We start from the raw sequence: 19237 nt of genomic DNA, 5'->3' as shown, positions 1-19237 counted from the left end.
TTTTGTGAGACACTTAAACTTGTACATATTATTTTTGCTGTTCGAATTCTTTTCACTTTTGTCAATAATTTACTTATTTTTGCATTATTTGGTGGTCATTTTGCTATAATTGCCACCAACTCTACAAATTAATTCATACCAAAATGTTACCTCTTTAAGCCCTAGAGCTAAACTTTAGTCGTAACACATGGACATAGAAAAATTAAGACCCGTTTCAAATTATGTAAGACCTACAACACAATATTTCAGTGAATCTAAAATTTAGTTTTAGAAATTTAAGATATTTAAAGACTTTATAAGACCCCATGGACACGCTGATAACTAATTATCATGGTTTCACTTTTCCTTGATAAAATGACAATGCGTTTAATCAAGGTCTAATATGTTATGTTGTAATGATATAATGCAGGCTTGAAAGTGGAACTAAATAGTCCTGCTTGTTTGTGCCATGCAATCAGCTAATCCATTCCCGCAAATCACACTCTAAAGCAGCACAAGTTCAGGTTTGTTTACTTGTGGATTGGTCTCAAATCGATTATGTTTACATATTGCATTTCTATACTTCCATACTGTTCGACTCCACTGAAAACCTTAAAGCATTGTTTATTTCATTTTAATTTTTGTTCTGTTGTTTTCATATGTGCTTATACTATTTTGTATAATTTAGTATATTTTATGCAGATGCACTCACCTACAAATCATTCCAATCGATATATAAAATAAGGAATTCTTTCCTTTCCTTTCCTTTCTTGTAAAACTACATTCACATTGCAGAAAACAAAATATTGCAATGACAGCTTTTTTTCCAATATCGTGCAGCTCTAACAACTATACATCGTCATGTAATAAAACGTCATAAAACGTCATGTAATATAGAGTGTAGCATGCATTCATACATCTCATTGCACACACACTCAAAAACAAAGAAGCAAAAACAAAACAAAGCAATGTTTTCTGATGCTACAGTGTGCTGCATGTCCCTGACACTGACATGACGAATGTGATGTGTGGAAATGCTGACACCGGCCTGAGAGTAAAGCCTCTCCTGAGGGGCTGTCTAACGCTGGGACTGATACTCATAGAGCTGATGTCAGTGGCTTCCTCCGGGAGCTTTCTAAGTGCGGCCTGATTTATGGTCTGTCACGGATGTCTCCTGTGCTTTCGTCGGGATTGACTGCAGCGGAGGTACCTGCTTGCCGTCGCTGATGTTGCACGGCATGAGTAGGATCTGGGAGGCAGGGAAAGTGGTGGAGACGGACAGACAGTACTGCTGCTGGCGGATTTGCTGTCCGTGGGTGTAGATCCACTCCTGTGGAGGAAAGAAAGCAAGCTTTTCTCATGCTGAAGTGACACAGAATGAAATCAAAAAGCAAAGGCAATTCCTTTACAACTGGTTCGGTGCATTGCACTCCTTTGATGAATGTACATATATCTTTCGGCTGTTTTAAAGAGGAAGAAACAACTTTTGGGAAAACAGACTCTCTCAATCCAATTGTTGTTGTTGTTGACGACTGAATATGAGCATTTTATTATAAGTTTCCCACCCCTAAACACAGAGCCTCCTGGGCACCACTGAGAGCTGTCTACTAAAATCTGTCAATTACTTTTCAGCTTGACCAATAGCGAGAGAGTTTGGGGCGTGGCTACTTCAGCAGACAGGCTGAGACAGATGGAAGTTAGCTACTGTGGGATCATGACTGTCTAATCACATGGGAAAATAAATTCAAATTCACTTACGTATGGACACAATCTGAAAAAATATTCAAAATATCCAGAGACAAAACAAGGATACACGCTGGCAAAGCGGCAAAGCTTTTACAAGTGGGAGGAATGTTTTTGCAAATGTACTGTCAAGCTACCATCCGAATATAAAAATACTGTAAACACACAGAATAGCCTCAAGAGGGTATTATATTATACAGCTGTGATGTCTGGTAAAACCTATCAATTCTATGACCGAATAGCAGTGGGCGGAACCTAAGGTGAAATAATGTAGGGTAATGTACTCGCCTTTGACATCTGGCTAAGGGACCACCAATGAAAACAAGTCTTTGGGCCAGTTATTTGGTACATTTACATTCTTGCAGAACATTGATTAATGTACAGGTACATTAAAATAAATAAACGGACAAAATAAAATAAACATTAATGCTATGTCTAAACTACACGCATGTTAAACTCGATGTTGTGCAGACTAATCAACATCCCAGCAGGCACACATTATTATATAACCTAGGTATTTGGTTTTATTTTGGTTGCGACATCAAGGAGCAAAATCCAATATCAGTTTAACTGATAGGCATATGACTTGCATGCTGGTTAAACATTTTGTAAATCGTGAGAGATCACCGATGCCATGACAATGTGGCATTTCATCCAAATACTGTTGATCAAAACCCAATGTGTTTTTTTTTTTATTAAAAATATCAAGTTTAGCTAATGCTCACAAACACATGTTATTAAAACAACAGGAATTCATGTAATGTTTTACTGTGTCATGTTGAAAATAATAAAAAAATAATAAATAATAAAAAAACAGCACATAAATAAATGAATGAAAGGTGTATCTGTTTCTTTATGATATCTAAAACACCTGTGTTTGTGACTAATATTGTAGGAATCGAAGAAGAATTTGTCCAGAAAGCCAGATGCTACTTCCGCGTTCTCGATTATTAAAGTTGTCAACCACTGATTGTTTGAGAAGCAATGTGCCAATGACTAGCTTGGATAATAACATTATCGTGTAGTCTAAATCTTGCATAAAACATGGTGTTAGCTTGCTCTAGAGAACTAGTCTTTGGGCCAATGCATTTGCCTGTCTGACAGACCCAAAAACAAACCATTTTTGAAGCTTGATTACATAAATGTTTGCTATAACCAGAAGGCTATTTTAAATTATGAAATATGTACAGTAGGAGGTGCCACTGGCACAAAGCCCATTTATATGTCAAAAGATCAGGGGGAAATTTGATGGCATTATCTTTATAATATTTAAAACTGGTAAGTCTATTCTTGACAGTAATGTCACGGGTTTACTTCACAATTCATCCTTCGGGCATTTACATTCATGCATTTTGCAGACACTTGTATCCGAACCAATTTGCAAGGGAAGAAAATAAGCAATCTGTCACAGGGGCTACAATATTCATAGTATACAATGCCAGGTTTATTAAGCAACTAGATTAGGAAACAAGCTAGAGTATTACATTCTCGTTCATTTAAAGATGTCTGTTCTAATCTGTCAGCTCCACTTAACTGGTAAACAGAGAGAGAGGGAGAGAAGTTGGAAGAATACAGCATATTTTCCCTTTGCTTTGAAAAGGTGGTCTCATTTGCTGTTCTGAGACACGTAGTGAGAAGATGACACAGAAGGGCAACGTGAAAATGTACTTTTGTGAGCCATGCTGATGAACCGCTTCCCATCTGGTGAGTCTTACAGACGCTTAACAAGGTCACACGCAGCAGGCAGTGGGGAAACATGCTCTTGTGGTGTTATGAACACACTTAAGTGCTCCGAAATCACTTCTGTGGTGTTCTGAACCCAAATCTACAGTCTGTCATCATCTCTGAGCTTCATAATTTAGAATAAACATTTGAAATATTCAAATTTTTATGGTGCACAATAGAATGAGAGACAGAGAGAGAGCGAAAGTCCAACACAATATCGCAGCAATTTATAACTTTTTGATTTAGTGGCTAATTTCTATGAATTTGTACAGTCTCATTCTTATTTTTTAGCTTGATTTGCTCATCCTCCAACCATCTCCAGATTGGAGGAAAGTCCTTACCCCAGATGGAGGAGTTCAATTATATTGGGGTTTTATTCATGAGTGAGGGAAGGATGGAACATGAGATTGACAGGTGGATTGGAGCAATGGAAGCACTAATGCGGTCGATGTATTGGTCCATTGTGGTAAAGAAGGAGCTGAGCCGAAAGGCAAAACTCTCAATTTACGGTCTATCTACAGTACGTTCCTACTCTCACCTATGGTTATGACTCGAGCTTTGGGTCATGACCGAAATGACAAGATCTCAGATACAAGCGGCCGAAATGAGTTTCCTTCACAGGGTGGCTGGACACACCCTTATAGAGAGGGTGAGGAGCTCTGACACCAGAGAGGAGCTCGGAGTAGAGCCGCTGCTCCTCCACATCGAGAGAAGCCAGCTGTGGTGGCTCAAGCATCTGTTTTGGATGCCTCCTGGACGCCTACCTAGGGAGGTGTTCCAGGCATGTCCCACCAGGAGGAGGTCTCAGGCAAGACCGAGGACACGCTGGAGGGACTGTCTCTCGGCTGGCCAAGGAATGCCTCGGGATCCCCCAGAGGAGCTGGAGGAAGTGTTTGGGTAGAGGGAAGTCTGGGGTTCTCTCCAAAGACTGCTGCCCACGCGACCCAGCCCCGAAAAAGCAGATAAAAATGAATAAAAGAATGAATGATTTGCTCATCCCTCAAGGAGGAATATTGGTGGTCTTTCTTTTTTAAAAGTATTGCTGAATAATATAATTAATTCACACAACATGTAAAATAGTTTCCTTGAGAGATCAGGCTGGACAGTCTAAGGTAAGGCTGGGTAATAAAATGATAATCAGGATTTCTGCATGTTTCACCAAGTCAATAGGAATTTTAAGACTTCAACAAGACTATTATAAAAGAAATTTCAGATTTATACACGACTAAATGCTAAGATTTTTTTTCTAATGCCCCAGTTGGTCCAATAGAAATATTTTTTTTACTTGCCTCATCAAAATAGTTCTTAGCCACATATTAAATAGAGCATCAAAACAAGCAAACCCTAGTTGCATACATTCTTTCAACATAACTTTTTAAAAAACTATAATAAACTAAATGTATGCACAACAGTCTGTCCAGGAGATTTTTTAAAAAGTTTTACCGAAATGTATTTTTGGTGATTGGACACAAATGTGGAAGCTCTCTTGCTTTTGTCTTGCTTGCCTTTCTGTTCTTTTGTGGGTTTTGGCTTGCGTTGTGTGATATTATGTTGACTTGACTTTAGAATTTGATTTTGTTCTTGTTTCAGTTGTAGACTGTTACTGTTTTGTACATATTTCATAATCCTTGATCATTGGTTTCTTAATTCCCCTGAAAATCTACGAGTTTAGCCATCACCTTGTAACACGCAGAAAACTCCACTGTCTAAACACACCAGTTTAGAAGTGAGCACCACTCGCTGTAAGTGTTATATATATATATTTTTAGTTAAAAGTGTAGTTAAGATAGGGCATCCAAATGCTGAAGATGATTCTATTAGGTAGTTTAGAGGATAAATATCAGGTTTTTGACATGTTGCTTTCTTTTATTTGTCACAGCTAGAAATCCTCTTTTATTCTTAATAACATACATTAACTGATTTATTATTTTTTTGTGAGATACTTAAACTTGTACATATTATTTTTGCTGTTTGAATTCTTTTTACTTGTGTAAATAAATTAACTTATTTTTGCATTATTTGATGGTCGTTTTGCTATTATTGCCACCAACTCTCTACAAATTAAGTCACATCAAAATGTTACCTCTTTAACCCCTAGAGCTAAACTTTAGTCGTAACACATGGACATGGAAAAATTAAGACCCGTTTCAAATTATATAAGACCTACAACACAATATTTCAGTTGTAACACATGTACATAGACAAATTAAAACCTATTAAAATGAAAACGTTCTTAAAATGTAAGATATTTTAAGACTTTTTAAGACCCCATGGACACCCTGATAACTAATTATCATGGTTTCACTTTCCTTGATAAAATGACAGTGTGTTTAATAAATGTTTAATATGGTGTTATTATGCATGCTTTAAAGTGAAACTAAATGGTTCTGCTTGTTTTTGCCACGCAAACTGTTAATCCATTCATGCAATTCACAGCCTAAAGCAGCACAAGTTCAGGTTTGTTTACTCGCGGGTTGTTCTTAAATCGATTATGTGAGCAGCTCTGAAGAAAAGCGCTTAAATTGAGCAAAGAACGCAAATGTCTCATGATTTAGTTTAAAGGCAGATGAAACAGTGCTTTTGTTCTCAATAGCACTGAAAAACAGAGGAAACACTGTTACCATGAATGATCCAGTTAAAGGCTATTTGTTGATTTACTATTTATTCACTGTAGTTACTGCACCATAATATTGTGGTAGGATTGGGAAATACTATACACACATGAACTTTATTCATTTATTAATTTTCCTTCGTCTTGGTTCCTTATTTATCAGGGATCACCACAGTGGAATGAACCACCAACTATTCTGGCATATGCAGCAGATGCCCTTCTAGCTGCAACCTAGTAATGGGTAACACATTACCTTTATATTATTAATTTGTCCTTCCAGGATATTGTGAGTCCAATGGTTCTGGAAATCAAAACAGATCAATTTTCATGATAATTTTCATTATCTATTTTTAAATCACTTCCTAAAACGCACCTTTTTAGCTAGGCTTTTTAATATTATTTTATTAGTCCTTTCTACTGCTACATTTTTAAATTTTAGACGTTTCATTTGTCTTATTTCTAGGTTTTGTATTCTGTCTTTTTATTGTTACTTTTTCTTATGTACAGCACTTTGTTCAGTCTTGTAACTGTTTGTAAATGTGCTCTATAAATAAATGAACTTGAATTTAAACTTGATTTCTACAAGATTTTATATATTTTTATAACAAAACACAAAAATGAAGCAAATAATGCCTTAAGTTTTGAAAAAAGGTAATCCCAAAAGCGCTTATTTTAGGTCACAAATATCAAATAAAGAAATAGAAAAGTCCCTGAAATCTCTTGGAGGGTCTGATTCATGTAGATGTGGTAAATTAATGAAACGATTATAATATAATATAATTATTACAATAATTGCTGTTATTAAGCTACCCCTATTGTGCAATTTAAGAATTGTTTCAGTTTCTGTTTATTGCTAAAGCACATTTAAAAACAACAGCACTTGACCAAAGGGTGGTACATAACAGGTCATAAAACAAACAACAATAAGATACAGAGAACAGAAAGAAAAAGCACAGCTCTCAATGAATAAAAATGTGTTTTAGGACTAGTTTTAAAAGCAGACAAAGTTTTGGCCATCCTTACAGACAATGGTAATGAATTCCAGCTATTGCAAAGGTACAATCTCCCCTGTGTTTCGAAATAAGGAGCATAAGGTCAGCAGACCTCAGAGACCTGGACGAAGTGTGCAATTGAATTGAAGATCAGAAAGTCAGGTTGGGGCAAGGTCATTTAAAGCTTTAAAAACAAGCACTAAAACTTTAAAATCAGTTCTAAAACGGCAATCCAATGAAAGTAAGCCAGTCCAGAGGAAATGGGTTCCTTTTTAAATTTTCAAATTAGGGCTGGGCAATATGGCAAAAACACAATCTCTATAATTATTTTTCATGTTAAACGATAATAATATATATTTCAATATAAGTTGGTATTGCTTCCATATTTAAAAGAGTACCCCATCAATGACTGAAGCCACAAAAATTCGAGGGTCCATTAAACGGCATAACATTTTTGGCTGATACATTTTCAGTGGAAAAAAATTCAGTGCATCTCTAATATCAACACACTTTTAGATTCCTGTTGTTGCACATTTCTGCTGTGTGATTGGCTCTTAGATCAATGTAGGGTTAAAAAAAAGTCCAGAGCTTATCATTGTTATTGACATAAATTTTATTGCGATTCTATATAATATCGTTTATGAGCCCAGCCTTAGTTTAAATTTAATCTTATTAAATATAGTCTTGCAAAAATCTGCAAGCCTTAGCTGATAAAACCTTGACTGTGCAACAGTACTTATCAGTTTGTAAAGTTTAAAATTCATATTCATCATAACAGCCAATTTTTTAACAGCGGTATTAGCATGGGAAAGCAAAGAGCCCATCAGTGTTAGCAGCTGTATTTGTATCTGTTAGGACTAAAAATCATAATGTTAGTCTTGTTCTTATCATTCATGCATTTTCTTTTTGGCTTAGTCCCATAATTAATTAGGGGTCGCCACAGCGGAATGAACCACCAACTTATCCAGCATATGTTTTACTCAGCGGATGCCCTTCTAGCCGCAACCCAACACTAGGAAACCTTGTTCTCATTAAAATGTAATAATAAACATTAATTTCTAAATATTTTTTACAAAAATCATATCCCTTTAAATTTTTTAATTTGCATAGAGTCTTTCAATCATGGTCCCTAAAGCATGTTTTAATATAATAAAGTATAATTAATCAATCAAACATTTTAATATTAATATAATGTATCATTCTTTTTTTGTATGTCATTTCGAATGATAACTAATGCAGTATTGACAAAATGCAAACAATTCTTCATCAAATTTTACCTGTGTCCATCTCTACAGCCCAAATTACATTTAAGGAATTGAATAGGCTTTAATAGCCATTCTCAATTCAATTCCGAATGACACACAACACTATTTTTTCTCCAGGTCTCATGAGCAGGTGAGAGAGCCATGAAGGTTGACAGTAGGGCAGATTAGCTGCGTGGAGACCAGAGGGCACCTCTTTGTTTAATATAATTACACAGCAGTGCACAAATGTGACCTGAATTAAATCCCATTACCCTGCTGTAAAAGCTGCCCTTTCAACATGCCCCTGGTAACATAGCATTTAATGTAATCTAGCATCTCCGAGTCACTGCCTAACAGTGTGAGATGTCACCGATTCCTGGCGTGAGAGTAAAAATACACACTACCTTCGCTTGACCAAACTGTTTAGGTTAAAATATGACCACAGTGCTTTCACGATATGCTTTATGTAATCATTAAAACATGGGTACACTTTTTTGCCAAACTCAAATGACCAAAAGATAATGCAGGTAGAGCTAATTCTGCAAGCAACATTATTAAAACTGAAGGTTCCTTATTGGTATAGAGTGGAGGAACTATGACGTCAATTTGTATGCAAGAACCCGGAAGCGAGTTAGCATTTTAGCAGTTCCGGTTTCCTCATCCCAAAGTCAATGAGTTTTTTTAGTGGGATTTTGGTTAAATTGCTTAAATAATGTTCGTGGCTACCACAAACTCGAGATACTTTTACGTTTTGTTCTATGACATAAAACACATCAGTTACACAGTTGCTATCAAGCTGCTATGTCGGAGAAATTGTACGTCATCGAGCTGAACTGGTCTGGAACACAGCCCGCTTGAGTTGGGCATTTGGATTTGTCTGTTATTTAAGCATTTTTATAAATAGTATTTTAATGTTTGTATTATTTTTCTAATTGAGCATTCATATTGTGTGTTGCATTTGCTTAAACTTGAATTGAACTTGTTGAAATTTTAATAAATCTGTTTTATGAAAATACTGCTTATCGTAGTGTAGCTGTCTCTTTATTGCTTTCAGTAATGCAAACATGTGAAAAAATATGTACAAATAAATAAATATTTAATGAGATTTTAATGTGATTGTTTTACATTAACATACATCTAATCATTTTTTGAGGTTTTTTTTTTTATCCGAACACATTTAACTGTATGTCATGTGTAACTGTAATATGTACGCTCACCTTAAAAAAATATATAGCATATGTGAATGTATGGGCTGCTTTTCGCTGTACTTCGTGAAAAAAAAAGGATATTGAATGTTGTTCTCTATCCATTATGGGACTTGCAGGCATTTACTTAGGTAAGCGGGCTTTACGCACACAATAAACTTATGTAAATATAACTTATGATAATAATAGGCACATTTATAAAACATACTGTACGGTACGTTTTTTAAAACATTTTTTAATAACTGTAAAGCGAAACAAATGTATTTCTTACAAGAAATCTATCCAAAAGGTACCCAAGTCTTTATACAAATGTGCTTTTTTTTTTTTTTACATATTTAAATATAATATACGGGGTGGATTATAATATAATAAATTAAGAGAGTAAATCTTTGACATGGACCATATTTCAAAAAATAAGCTTAAAACATTGTTGTTAGCAGTGGTCCTGACATACCAAGAGAGCGCCCTGAAGTCAGTGTAGTCTGTTTATAGCCTAATGTTAGCTTTTCAGTTCTTACATTTGCATTTAGGACCCACAAGAGAAAAGAAGTGATATCATTGTGGAAGGATTATCTAGTTGGACACAATGTGTGAGTGTAATGAACTGTTTGAACATACAGTAGTGCTTATTACTTGCAATCTTCAAAAACACTATGGGAAAATCCTATGGGGATTTTGATGAGGGAACCAGTTTTATGCTAACAGCCAATTGGTCTACAAGGTGACGTCATAGTTCATCCACTTTATTAATGGTTCCATGAAGGAAATATAGCATCCATAGAACCTTTCCTTTCAACAAAAGGTTCTTTATGGAGAAAAACTTCTTAAGACTTCTTAAAATGTTCTTTGAGGAACTCAAAATGACTCTTCTATTGCATTTGTGTTAAAACCTAATTTTGAAATCTTTATTTTAAAGAGTGAACGATAGAAGTATTTATTGATATAGAAAAAGAAAGCTGCTTATTTAATAATTAATGCATGCTCCTTCTGATATTATGTCATGGAGTCTTGTACCTGATTGGCTGCTGGTGTCTCTTTGGTGATGATGCAGGGTGCGAGTGTGAGCACTGGGAGATCCTGGCCTTCGACTACTCGAGTTTCTAGACAGTTCTGTCTCTGCCGGATCACACCAGACTTGGCATCAGAATCATCAGGTACTCTGGATTGAGGGAATTAAGCACAATAGCATTATAATAACAAATATACAGAATAAAGGGTACACTTAAATGAGGTCTCAATTCTTGCTCCTAAAGGCTATTGTATTTAGAGCGGTTGCTATAATACTCAACACCTCACTGTATGTCATATACATACACAGAGTGACCAAAGAGCCTGTATTTATATGAAAACTCAACATAAAGATTTTTATGAAAATTCAGCCACAAAAAGCTATAAATAGCCCATGAAAATATCAACGTGAAATGAACATTTAAATAAAATGCATTTGTTTTGTAAGTTCTGAAGTTGGACATACCTGAATTATTCATCCAAGTACATCTTTCAATTACCTTTTTACCTTTAACTCAATCGTCCAATGAAAATTCCAAAGGTAAGCAGCACATTTATAAGATTCATTAAATTTTTGAGTGCACCTCAAATTCTAAGTAACAACTGAAAGACAGAAACTAGTGCCACTCAACATTTTTTCCATCTTTGAAAATCTGGTAAATATATTAGTACATCACAATGCAGAAATTCACTTTATTACAATTTAAAATTGTATGAAATCTAACTACACACATTGGTATCAATGCATTTCTCTTTGAACATGTCCATTTGTCCAAGAACTTTATCCAAACTTTGTCCAAAAAAAACATTAGTTTGTTGCTTTTTTAAGAGAATCATGTCCATTTGTCCAAGAACTTTATCGAAACTGCCCAAAAAACATTAGTTTGTTGCTTTTATAAGAAAAGCTTAAAGAAATTTGAGATATTTGAGAATCTCCTAAACTGTAACAGAAAAGCTTCTGTGTATTTAAATGAATACTTAACATTTTTTAAATTGAAGTTTAGTCTGTTAGTTTTACTTATAAATGTGCTCAATGTGTCATTAAAAGCAGGGATGATGTTGAGATGATGTTGATAAAACTCATCAGCTTCAGTGTTTCAGGGTCATTGTTCGCAGATAGCCATAGACTGGCATTACGCAAATGTATTACAGATCTTCAAATATCAGTTATTGAAGTGAAACTGGAGTCTCCGATAACTCATTTTGGCAGTTCATATTCAATTATTTCATTAACTGTTAGCTATAATATATGCAGTAGGTCCTGCATGAATGATGATATTTAAAGATCACATGAAGCGCTTTGAAATGTGCAATTTTTATTCGATGTTTGACATAATCTCAACTGAAAAATGAATAAAGGGTGGGATGTAGAGTAGCTTCTCCCTATTTACAAAAACAGACAATAGAATTTTGTTTTATCACAGCTCTGCCAGTTAGAGTCGTTGAGATCAAGCACATCAAATGAAAAGCAAATGAGAAGTGTCTTGAAGGGGGAAGGACATATGTGATACTAGTGAGCATTTAATTGGTCAAGATTTCATGGAACAACTGAAGTATGAGGTGACATGAAAAAACACCATCCATTTTGTTGTGACAAACTGCAAGCTGTGGATGTTTATATCAGTATTATATTTTTTAAATGCAAATTTTATCTGTTTTGGGGCGCACATGCTCAAACTAACAGTCTGAAACTAACATCTAAAATGTTTTATCTTAATTTCATGGGACCCTTAAAAAGTATGATGTAGGCCTTTAACTAAAATTGAATTCTTTGTTAACTAATTTATGTCAACATACTGAATAATAAACACACACACACAAAAAAAAAATGATTATAACATACTAGTTTTTGAAGGACAACACACATAACAAACATACAATATATGAAATCTGCCTTAGTGGGTGAAAAGTCTTTCCATTGAGACAGACGTGAGCAGACAGACAGCACTAGCGAACTACAAAACAGCTTTAGGCACAGAGGGGCCATACGCTGCCGTGCTAAATAATAACATGGCACTTTACAATCATCAATCACCACCCGCAGACACTCAAATACACACACCGCACTGACTCCTCAACTCACTTGAGCTCCGGATAGACGTTGTCCAGATACCACTTGAAGGATTTGCAGTTGAGACTCTTGCGGAGCTCCTGCCTGCCGTGAATGCTGATAAGAGAGGAGAGAATGAGCGGAATAAGAGATGAATCTTTTCCCTAATGCCTCCTCATTATGCAGCAGATATACACACATAAACGCACACGAGCTATCAGTCACTCACTCTCCATAGGATTTTCCCCTGGCAGCTGGTCGAGCCGAGTAGTAGAACAGTTTGAACTCATCCATCCAAACCTCAGCGGTCCTTCTGGTGTTCCTGAAACAAAGTGCATTGAGTATGAATGTTAAAGTGTTCCCCAAAAAATAAAGAAGACTTGTCAAATCGTAGCCATGAAATATTGTGTGTGCTGTACATAAAGGTTGTGAAAAGATCCGCCACAGACTTTCAAATGCACACTAGATTGTCGAAGAAGAAAAACACATTCAATTCTATACCTATTAGTTGTTGGTTGGATTTTGAGAGTGTTCTGGGTTTTTACATTCAGAAATGAACTATATAAATAACCTTCTGGGGTCTGAGGTGATTTTGGGGCAACTAAGATGTTTTGACATGCCCTGACAATTGTTATTACAAAGTATTTGCCAACATGTATGTATGTATGTATGGATGTATGGATGGATGGATGGATGGATGGATGGATGGATGGATGGATGGATGGATGGATGGATGGATGGATGGATGGATGGATGGATGGATGGATGGATGGATGGATGGATGGATGGATGGATGGATAGATAGATAGATAGATAGATAGATAGATAGATAGATAGATAGATAGATAGATAGATAGATAGATAGATAGATAGATAGATAGATAGATAGATAGATAGATAGATAGATAGATTTATTTAAGAGAGTGTTTTTAAAAAAACATAAACTTTTGTTGCCCAAAAATGCTGTTGGTGTAGACGGAAGGCCAAAACTGAGTAAAAAATGTGTTCAGATGAAAATGTATTAGTGTGAACATGGTCATAGTCTGACATCTGAAAAAAGTAAAGTAAAGTAAAGTAAAGTGAAGTAATGTAAAGTAAAAAAGGAAAATTTAACATTTAGCTCTGCTTCATTTAGCTTTTACATTAGTGTTTTTTATTTTTTTATTTTTTTTTGACACCAAACTTTAACATAAGGCATATATATTTAAGGATCTTTTGCCACATAACTTAACATTGTGAACACTTGACTGGATTATAAATGTTTTAAATCACAATACATTTGTGCACTAAAAACTTGAATCAAGAAAATGTTTTGCTGCTTGTTCAAACTACTTAAAAATTAGCTGAAACGATGAGCAGGGACAATTTACACCATCAATATGTAGCATGCACTGCACTTTAACCAATCCATACTTGAAACAATACTGCCTACAACTATGTGGACACCTATTCATTGTACATATTGCTGTCAATTTTTCATTGTCCTGTTTTTTTGGGAGTATGCTGTTGTATTTTGTCGTTGTATTTGCACTGTCATTTTATTTGCACTGTCAGTATTTTGCAATGTTGTGGTTTTTGCATTATATATGTATTTTGTAATGTCTGGAGCCAGCACCTAAGCTTTTCACCCATCATAGCACACAAGCTGCTGATGATGTGACAATAAAAGTGATTTGATTTAAATCTTCAATCCACCTAAATTTGTTAAGTTATCGATTAGCATTTTGTACACAGTACATATAAATGACCATATGTGATTGTTACAATTCTAAACTTGCTAATGGATGTAAAAACATATAGTTTTAAGGGGTGTCTAGTAAGGTCTGCTAATGTCTTCTTCAGCAATTATTCATTAGCGCCTCTGAACTATATGAGGAAACAGATTTTGTTGACTGAGCACACTGCATAGCAATTCAGATTCAGAGAGAATGTTGTGCTGGGCCCTTAATATTTCATACAGTTTCATGCTGAGGTTTTTCCCCAGAGGCGAAACGTGATAAAAGCAAACAAATTTTACACAGCAGATTTTCTTCTAGGCAGAAGTTGGAGCATTATCTCTATCTTTGGCAAGAAAAAAAACAACAAATAACACAGGAAAATATTAAACAGAGATAACATAAAAAAATAAATAAAAAAAACTGATTAAAATATTCAGATTTACAGGTTAACATCCCCCAAGGACAAAACAAGGTCTTCTGGTGCTGATAAAAAATGTTGCATTCTTTATCAGCAGGAATATTTTAATAAAAAAACTTGTATAGATATGACTTAATACAAATATGCACACTTCTCAAGACTCTTACTTTATGTAGGTGTTAGCATTGCCCTCTGGGAAGATGTAAGGATGTTTCTTGCGGAAAACGTGGCCGACCCTGCTACAGGGAATAATTTCCAGGCTTCCTCCACACATCCATACTCTGAACGAGATTTCTACAAACACAAACAGTGAACATTAATCACAGTGTTAGATTCAGAAATAATAATATTAATAATAATAATTATTATCATATTTCCAACACTTCATTTCATGGTCTCCAAATAATAAGTATAAACTCACAATACAGAAACGGATTAACTTTTAAATTAAGGCCTGTTCAGAGTTCTGAGGTTAATTAACTGTATATGTTTCGATGAACCCAAGTGTTCATCCAGTTTTTTTTAATTGCAAAATGTTTATTGACGAAGTGTTTAATGGCAAAATTCATTTATTGGCAGACAATTCCACCAATTAGAGAAAAAACTTCAGAAATAAAACTTGTATCGGAACTGCAGCAATGGTTTGTCCGTTTGTCATCCTCTGAGAAAACGGTTGATGGCCGTCTAGTTACCACAGATGCAAAGGGAGTGCAAGCGCAAAATTCATTGAAAATGGTGAAGGAATCCACGTGCCATGCACTTTTCACATGCTTTTACATGCGATATGTGAACGGACTCTGGTTGGGTTGCGTCATCGCTAGCTCAGGTCAAAATAACACAGATTGTAATTAAAAAAGGATGCAAGGATGTTGCCAGTGGCTTTTCTTGTGCATCCCAGCCAGTAGCTCCCCATCTGAAATATTTTTTAGCACAAATATAATATACATTCAACTTCACAATTTTTAATGTTCAGTGTGTATTTAAATAATGGTGGTTGGTTTCTATACTCGAATGCTTAGATTTGATTACCATAATTTGTTTTGTTTACAGAGTTTGAGGTTTACTGTATCATTATTGACATCTTATTGATGTTGATCTACTTTAAAGTTTGCTTGATTGTTCAGGGTTTACACTTTACCATTGCACACACTTTGTAGCATTTTATTTATCAAGTTTAAGAGTCTCTTTAACACTTATGTTTATTTTATTATAAGACACAAAAGACAAGATATTTTTGTTGAATTTTTTGTTTTGTTTTTGACTATTAAAACTATTTGTCGTAGTAATGTTGGTAAATTAAAATAAAGTGGTTAAATAATTAAATAAAAAACTCCTGATATTCCTAAATGGATTGTAAAAAATATTACATCATTTTGATACCAAATTATATGATAACATTATAATATTTTTTTTCTTGTATAGCCCAGCCCAACTTTTATAGTCAACAGAACCATAAAAATATCCCACATTTCTCTCATTATCAATGTTGAAACTGCTTAACATTACATTTTGAAACTTCTTTTTTATCAGGATGTTTTGATAAATAAATGAAATACAAATAGTTGGTCTTTGCTGTGCACTTTTGATCTTTTGAACGTGCTCTTGATGAATGCAAGTACTAATTTCTTTCAAGAAATAAACCCTACAGCCTCTGCATTGATTAATGAATCTCCTGACACAGCAAACAGCAGAAACGTACAATATGTAGAGTAAAATAACTTGCTGACATGTGTATATGTGATTTACAGTAGCGCTCCAGGATACAGCTCCACTCTCACAGCAAGAATTAGATCATACGGCTGAAATCTCCTGTCTAAATATGCCATTGCCCAATGCTCATTTGCAATTATGAGCACAGCAGCCTACTCGAGTCTCAATAAACCAGGCCTGCAACAGCTCAAGTCTAATTCCATCATATATGCATGGTTAATGATAGTTAAAACTACCATCCTATTTCCTATGCATTGCTATCAAGGATTTAACAAAGTCATACAGGACAAAGTTAAGTTCACCAAAGTGTTAGTCTACTTCAAATGTCATTCCTCTTCGTGATCAGACAACCCAAAGTCTAAATTTATGATTTATCATGCCTTTTAAAATAGAATGATTTTTGTCCATGCTGGCATTTCAAATGTATTTCAGAAAAGATCTCAATTTTCACTACACAAGCAAAAATACACATGAAAGAATCTAAAAGCTGATGAATGTCCTGATCAGGAGTAGGAGTAGTTGAATTGCTCTCTGACAAAGTATAACTATTTTGTAAATATTTATATTGCATTAGCACGCAGCCTTTGTGACTAGCCAGTTACAGCTTTTCAAACTGATTGTGACTCATTTTTGATTTTCTGTTCAACCCTAAAGAAAACAGGCCAAAGTTAAGGCCCCTTCACACCAAATATAAAGATAAAGGCTGCGTTCTAAACAATGTTCTGAATGTAAAGGTGTATTCACACCTGTAGATTGTTTTGTTCCAAAACAAGGATTAAATTTGCAACAATGTTGCTCTTTGTTCGTGGTGTGGTTCACATTCACACTGCAAACTTTCTAAATGGACAAAAATAGCTAAAACAAGTCAAGTGCAAGTAAACTCTCCTCACATTGGTCAGAGTTCCACGGTTTATTTTTCAGAGCTTCGCTCAGCAGTCAAGTGTCCTTACTTTAATTTACGACGATAAGCAATAAGACATTATAAGTGAAAAGCTGCGCTTTAATTTTGAATGGTGACACTCACAGACATCATCACCAAATATAAATCAGAGGTAAGACTTTCTCATACATAGACTTGGCTAGAAATATGCATTATAGGCTTTACATTATAAAGAGAGATATTAGATAAACCAAGACTTCATTTCAGTCAATTTTCTTTAAACGGATAAACAGCTCTCGTTGATAGTTCAGCATACTTTCACTTTAGACATGAAACACGCATTTACCTGTAGGAAAGACATCCCGCTCTAATCATGCATATTACATATCCATAATTCACTGTGATATAGCCTTGTTCCTTAGTTTGTTGGATTGTTTTGTTTTCTCACTACAATCGATCAGCTCCAGAGTAGAGATCTGTGCTAGACAAAATTTTGAATCCCGCTCCTGTCCATTTCCGCCAGGTTTTAGCCTGAACCAGACCATTTCTGCTCATATTCAGTATTTTTTGTCCCGCTGCCCGACCCGCCCTGTTTTCTACTCGCCGCGTCCGTTCCCGCTAACAAGCGGGGGGAGAACAAAACAGAAAACCACCTAGCTATACAGAGGCCAAACAGCCTATAACAAGCTGTCTGTATAAACACACACACAGACAGACAGCACAAAGCTCTCTCTCTCATTGGTGTGCACACACACACACACACACACACACACACACACACACACACACACACACACACACAGCAACAAACAAGCTAAATGCAGCATCTTATTCACACACATTCATACGCATGCTCGCTTGCTCGGGAGTCGGGAGCGATATTGTTAGACCGCCCGCTCCCAACCAAAATTAAACCAGTTACCGACTGCTACCGTGCTTTATTCGGAAATTTATTCCCGCGCCACAGAAATCTGGTCGGGTCCCGCAGCTCCCGCGATACAGCCGCTGGAATGCAGACCTCTACTCCAGAGTTCGTTTTAATCAAGCTGAGACCACCTCATTCAGGCGATCTCGGACCAATTGTTTTGTTGCGGATCCCAGTGCGATTGCTGGGTTCATGCCAAATGAACTACACTAACTGCGGAAACCACCAGGTTCCAAACAAAAGTCTAGGTGTGAAATCAACCCTAAAACAATAGCAGAGTTCAGACCACAGCTATAATAAAACTATATCATTGGGATCACTTTCAGAAAGAATTTTCACCCAATCTAATAAATGCTAAAAAAAGTGACAGTCAGAATCCATTGAAATATACCTGTGAAATGATCACAAAATTTAAACCTTTAAACAACATTGTGGAGATACTTATTGCTTGATGTTTAGCCCATCATTTTAAAGATCATATAAAGATAATAACAATTGGTTATGCCATGGGAAATAATGACTGAAATAAATACACGACAAGCTTGTGAATTGAAGTCTAAAAATAGATGTATTTCAGTTATCCTGTGCTAGTTTTGTCGTATTTGTGTTGTGTTTGAAAATATTGGGAAAATAAGCGATCGCTAAATTCACTGTTTTTCACATCGATTCGACATCACAAGTTGGATTTACTGGTCAGATGTGCTTATAGCACACCAAGGACATTTGCTGGTCACAAGGGGGTAATGCCAAGTGACAAGCATAATCTAAAAATAAACAGAATGTTATCGTTCGCCTGTGTGGACAAAACAAATTAAATAAGAATACATATTTATTCTTATATTTACAGTTATCGTGTTTGATGTGCCTTTAACGTAGCCTGAGTTTCCTCTGTCAGTGCTGGATCGGAGAAGGAAAGTGATTGAGGTTTATGTGCTGTCAGACAGGTGCGCTCATGCATAGTAATAATAACTCACCGAAATTTTCCCCTCCCCAGATGTCCATGGCGGTGTCATATTTCCCCAAGCGATT

At 35.6% G+C, this 19237-nt stretch overlaps 1 protein-coding gene across 11 annotated transcripts in view; it reads right to left on the bottom strand.

Annotated features, from left to right (window-relative positions):
- Positions 1–19237, bottom strand: part of galnt14 (UDP-N-acetyl-alpha-D-galactosamine:polypeptide N-acetylgalactosaminyltransferase 14 (GalNAc-T14)) — an 85566-nt gene that overhangs the window by 4849 nt on the left and 61480 nt on the right. For 8 of the 11 annotated variants that reach the window (XM_087297419.1, XM_087297420.1, XM_087297422.1 and 5 more), the window contains 6 exon segments: positions 19183–19237; positions 14861–14987; positions 12787–12879; positions 12591–12674; positions 10514–10658; positions 1190–1309 (listed from right to left, as the gene is read on the bottom strand). The exon segment at positions 19183–19237 is cut by the window's right edge and continues 49 nt beyond it. In XM_087297419.1, the coding sequence (XP_087153545.1) occupies positions 1190–1309; positions 10514–10658; positions 12591–12674; positions 12787–12879; positions 14861–14987; positions 19183–19237 (624 nt within the window). 11 annotated transcript variants of the gene reach the window in all.

This window comes from Danio rerio, chromosome 20 (assembly GCF_052040795.2).
Source record: "Danio rerio strain M-AB ecotype USA chromosome 20, GRCz13ab, whole genome shotgun sequence".
In the NCBI taxonomy this organism is placed as follows: domain Eukaryota; kingdom Metazoa; phylum Chordata; class Actinopteri; order Cypriniformes; family Danionidae; genus Danio; species Danio rerio.
The sequence above is the reverse complement of the archived record's forward strand: the minus strand, read 5'-3'. Positions and strand labels throughout refer to the sequence as shown.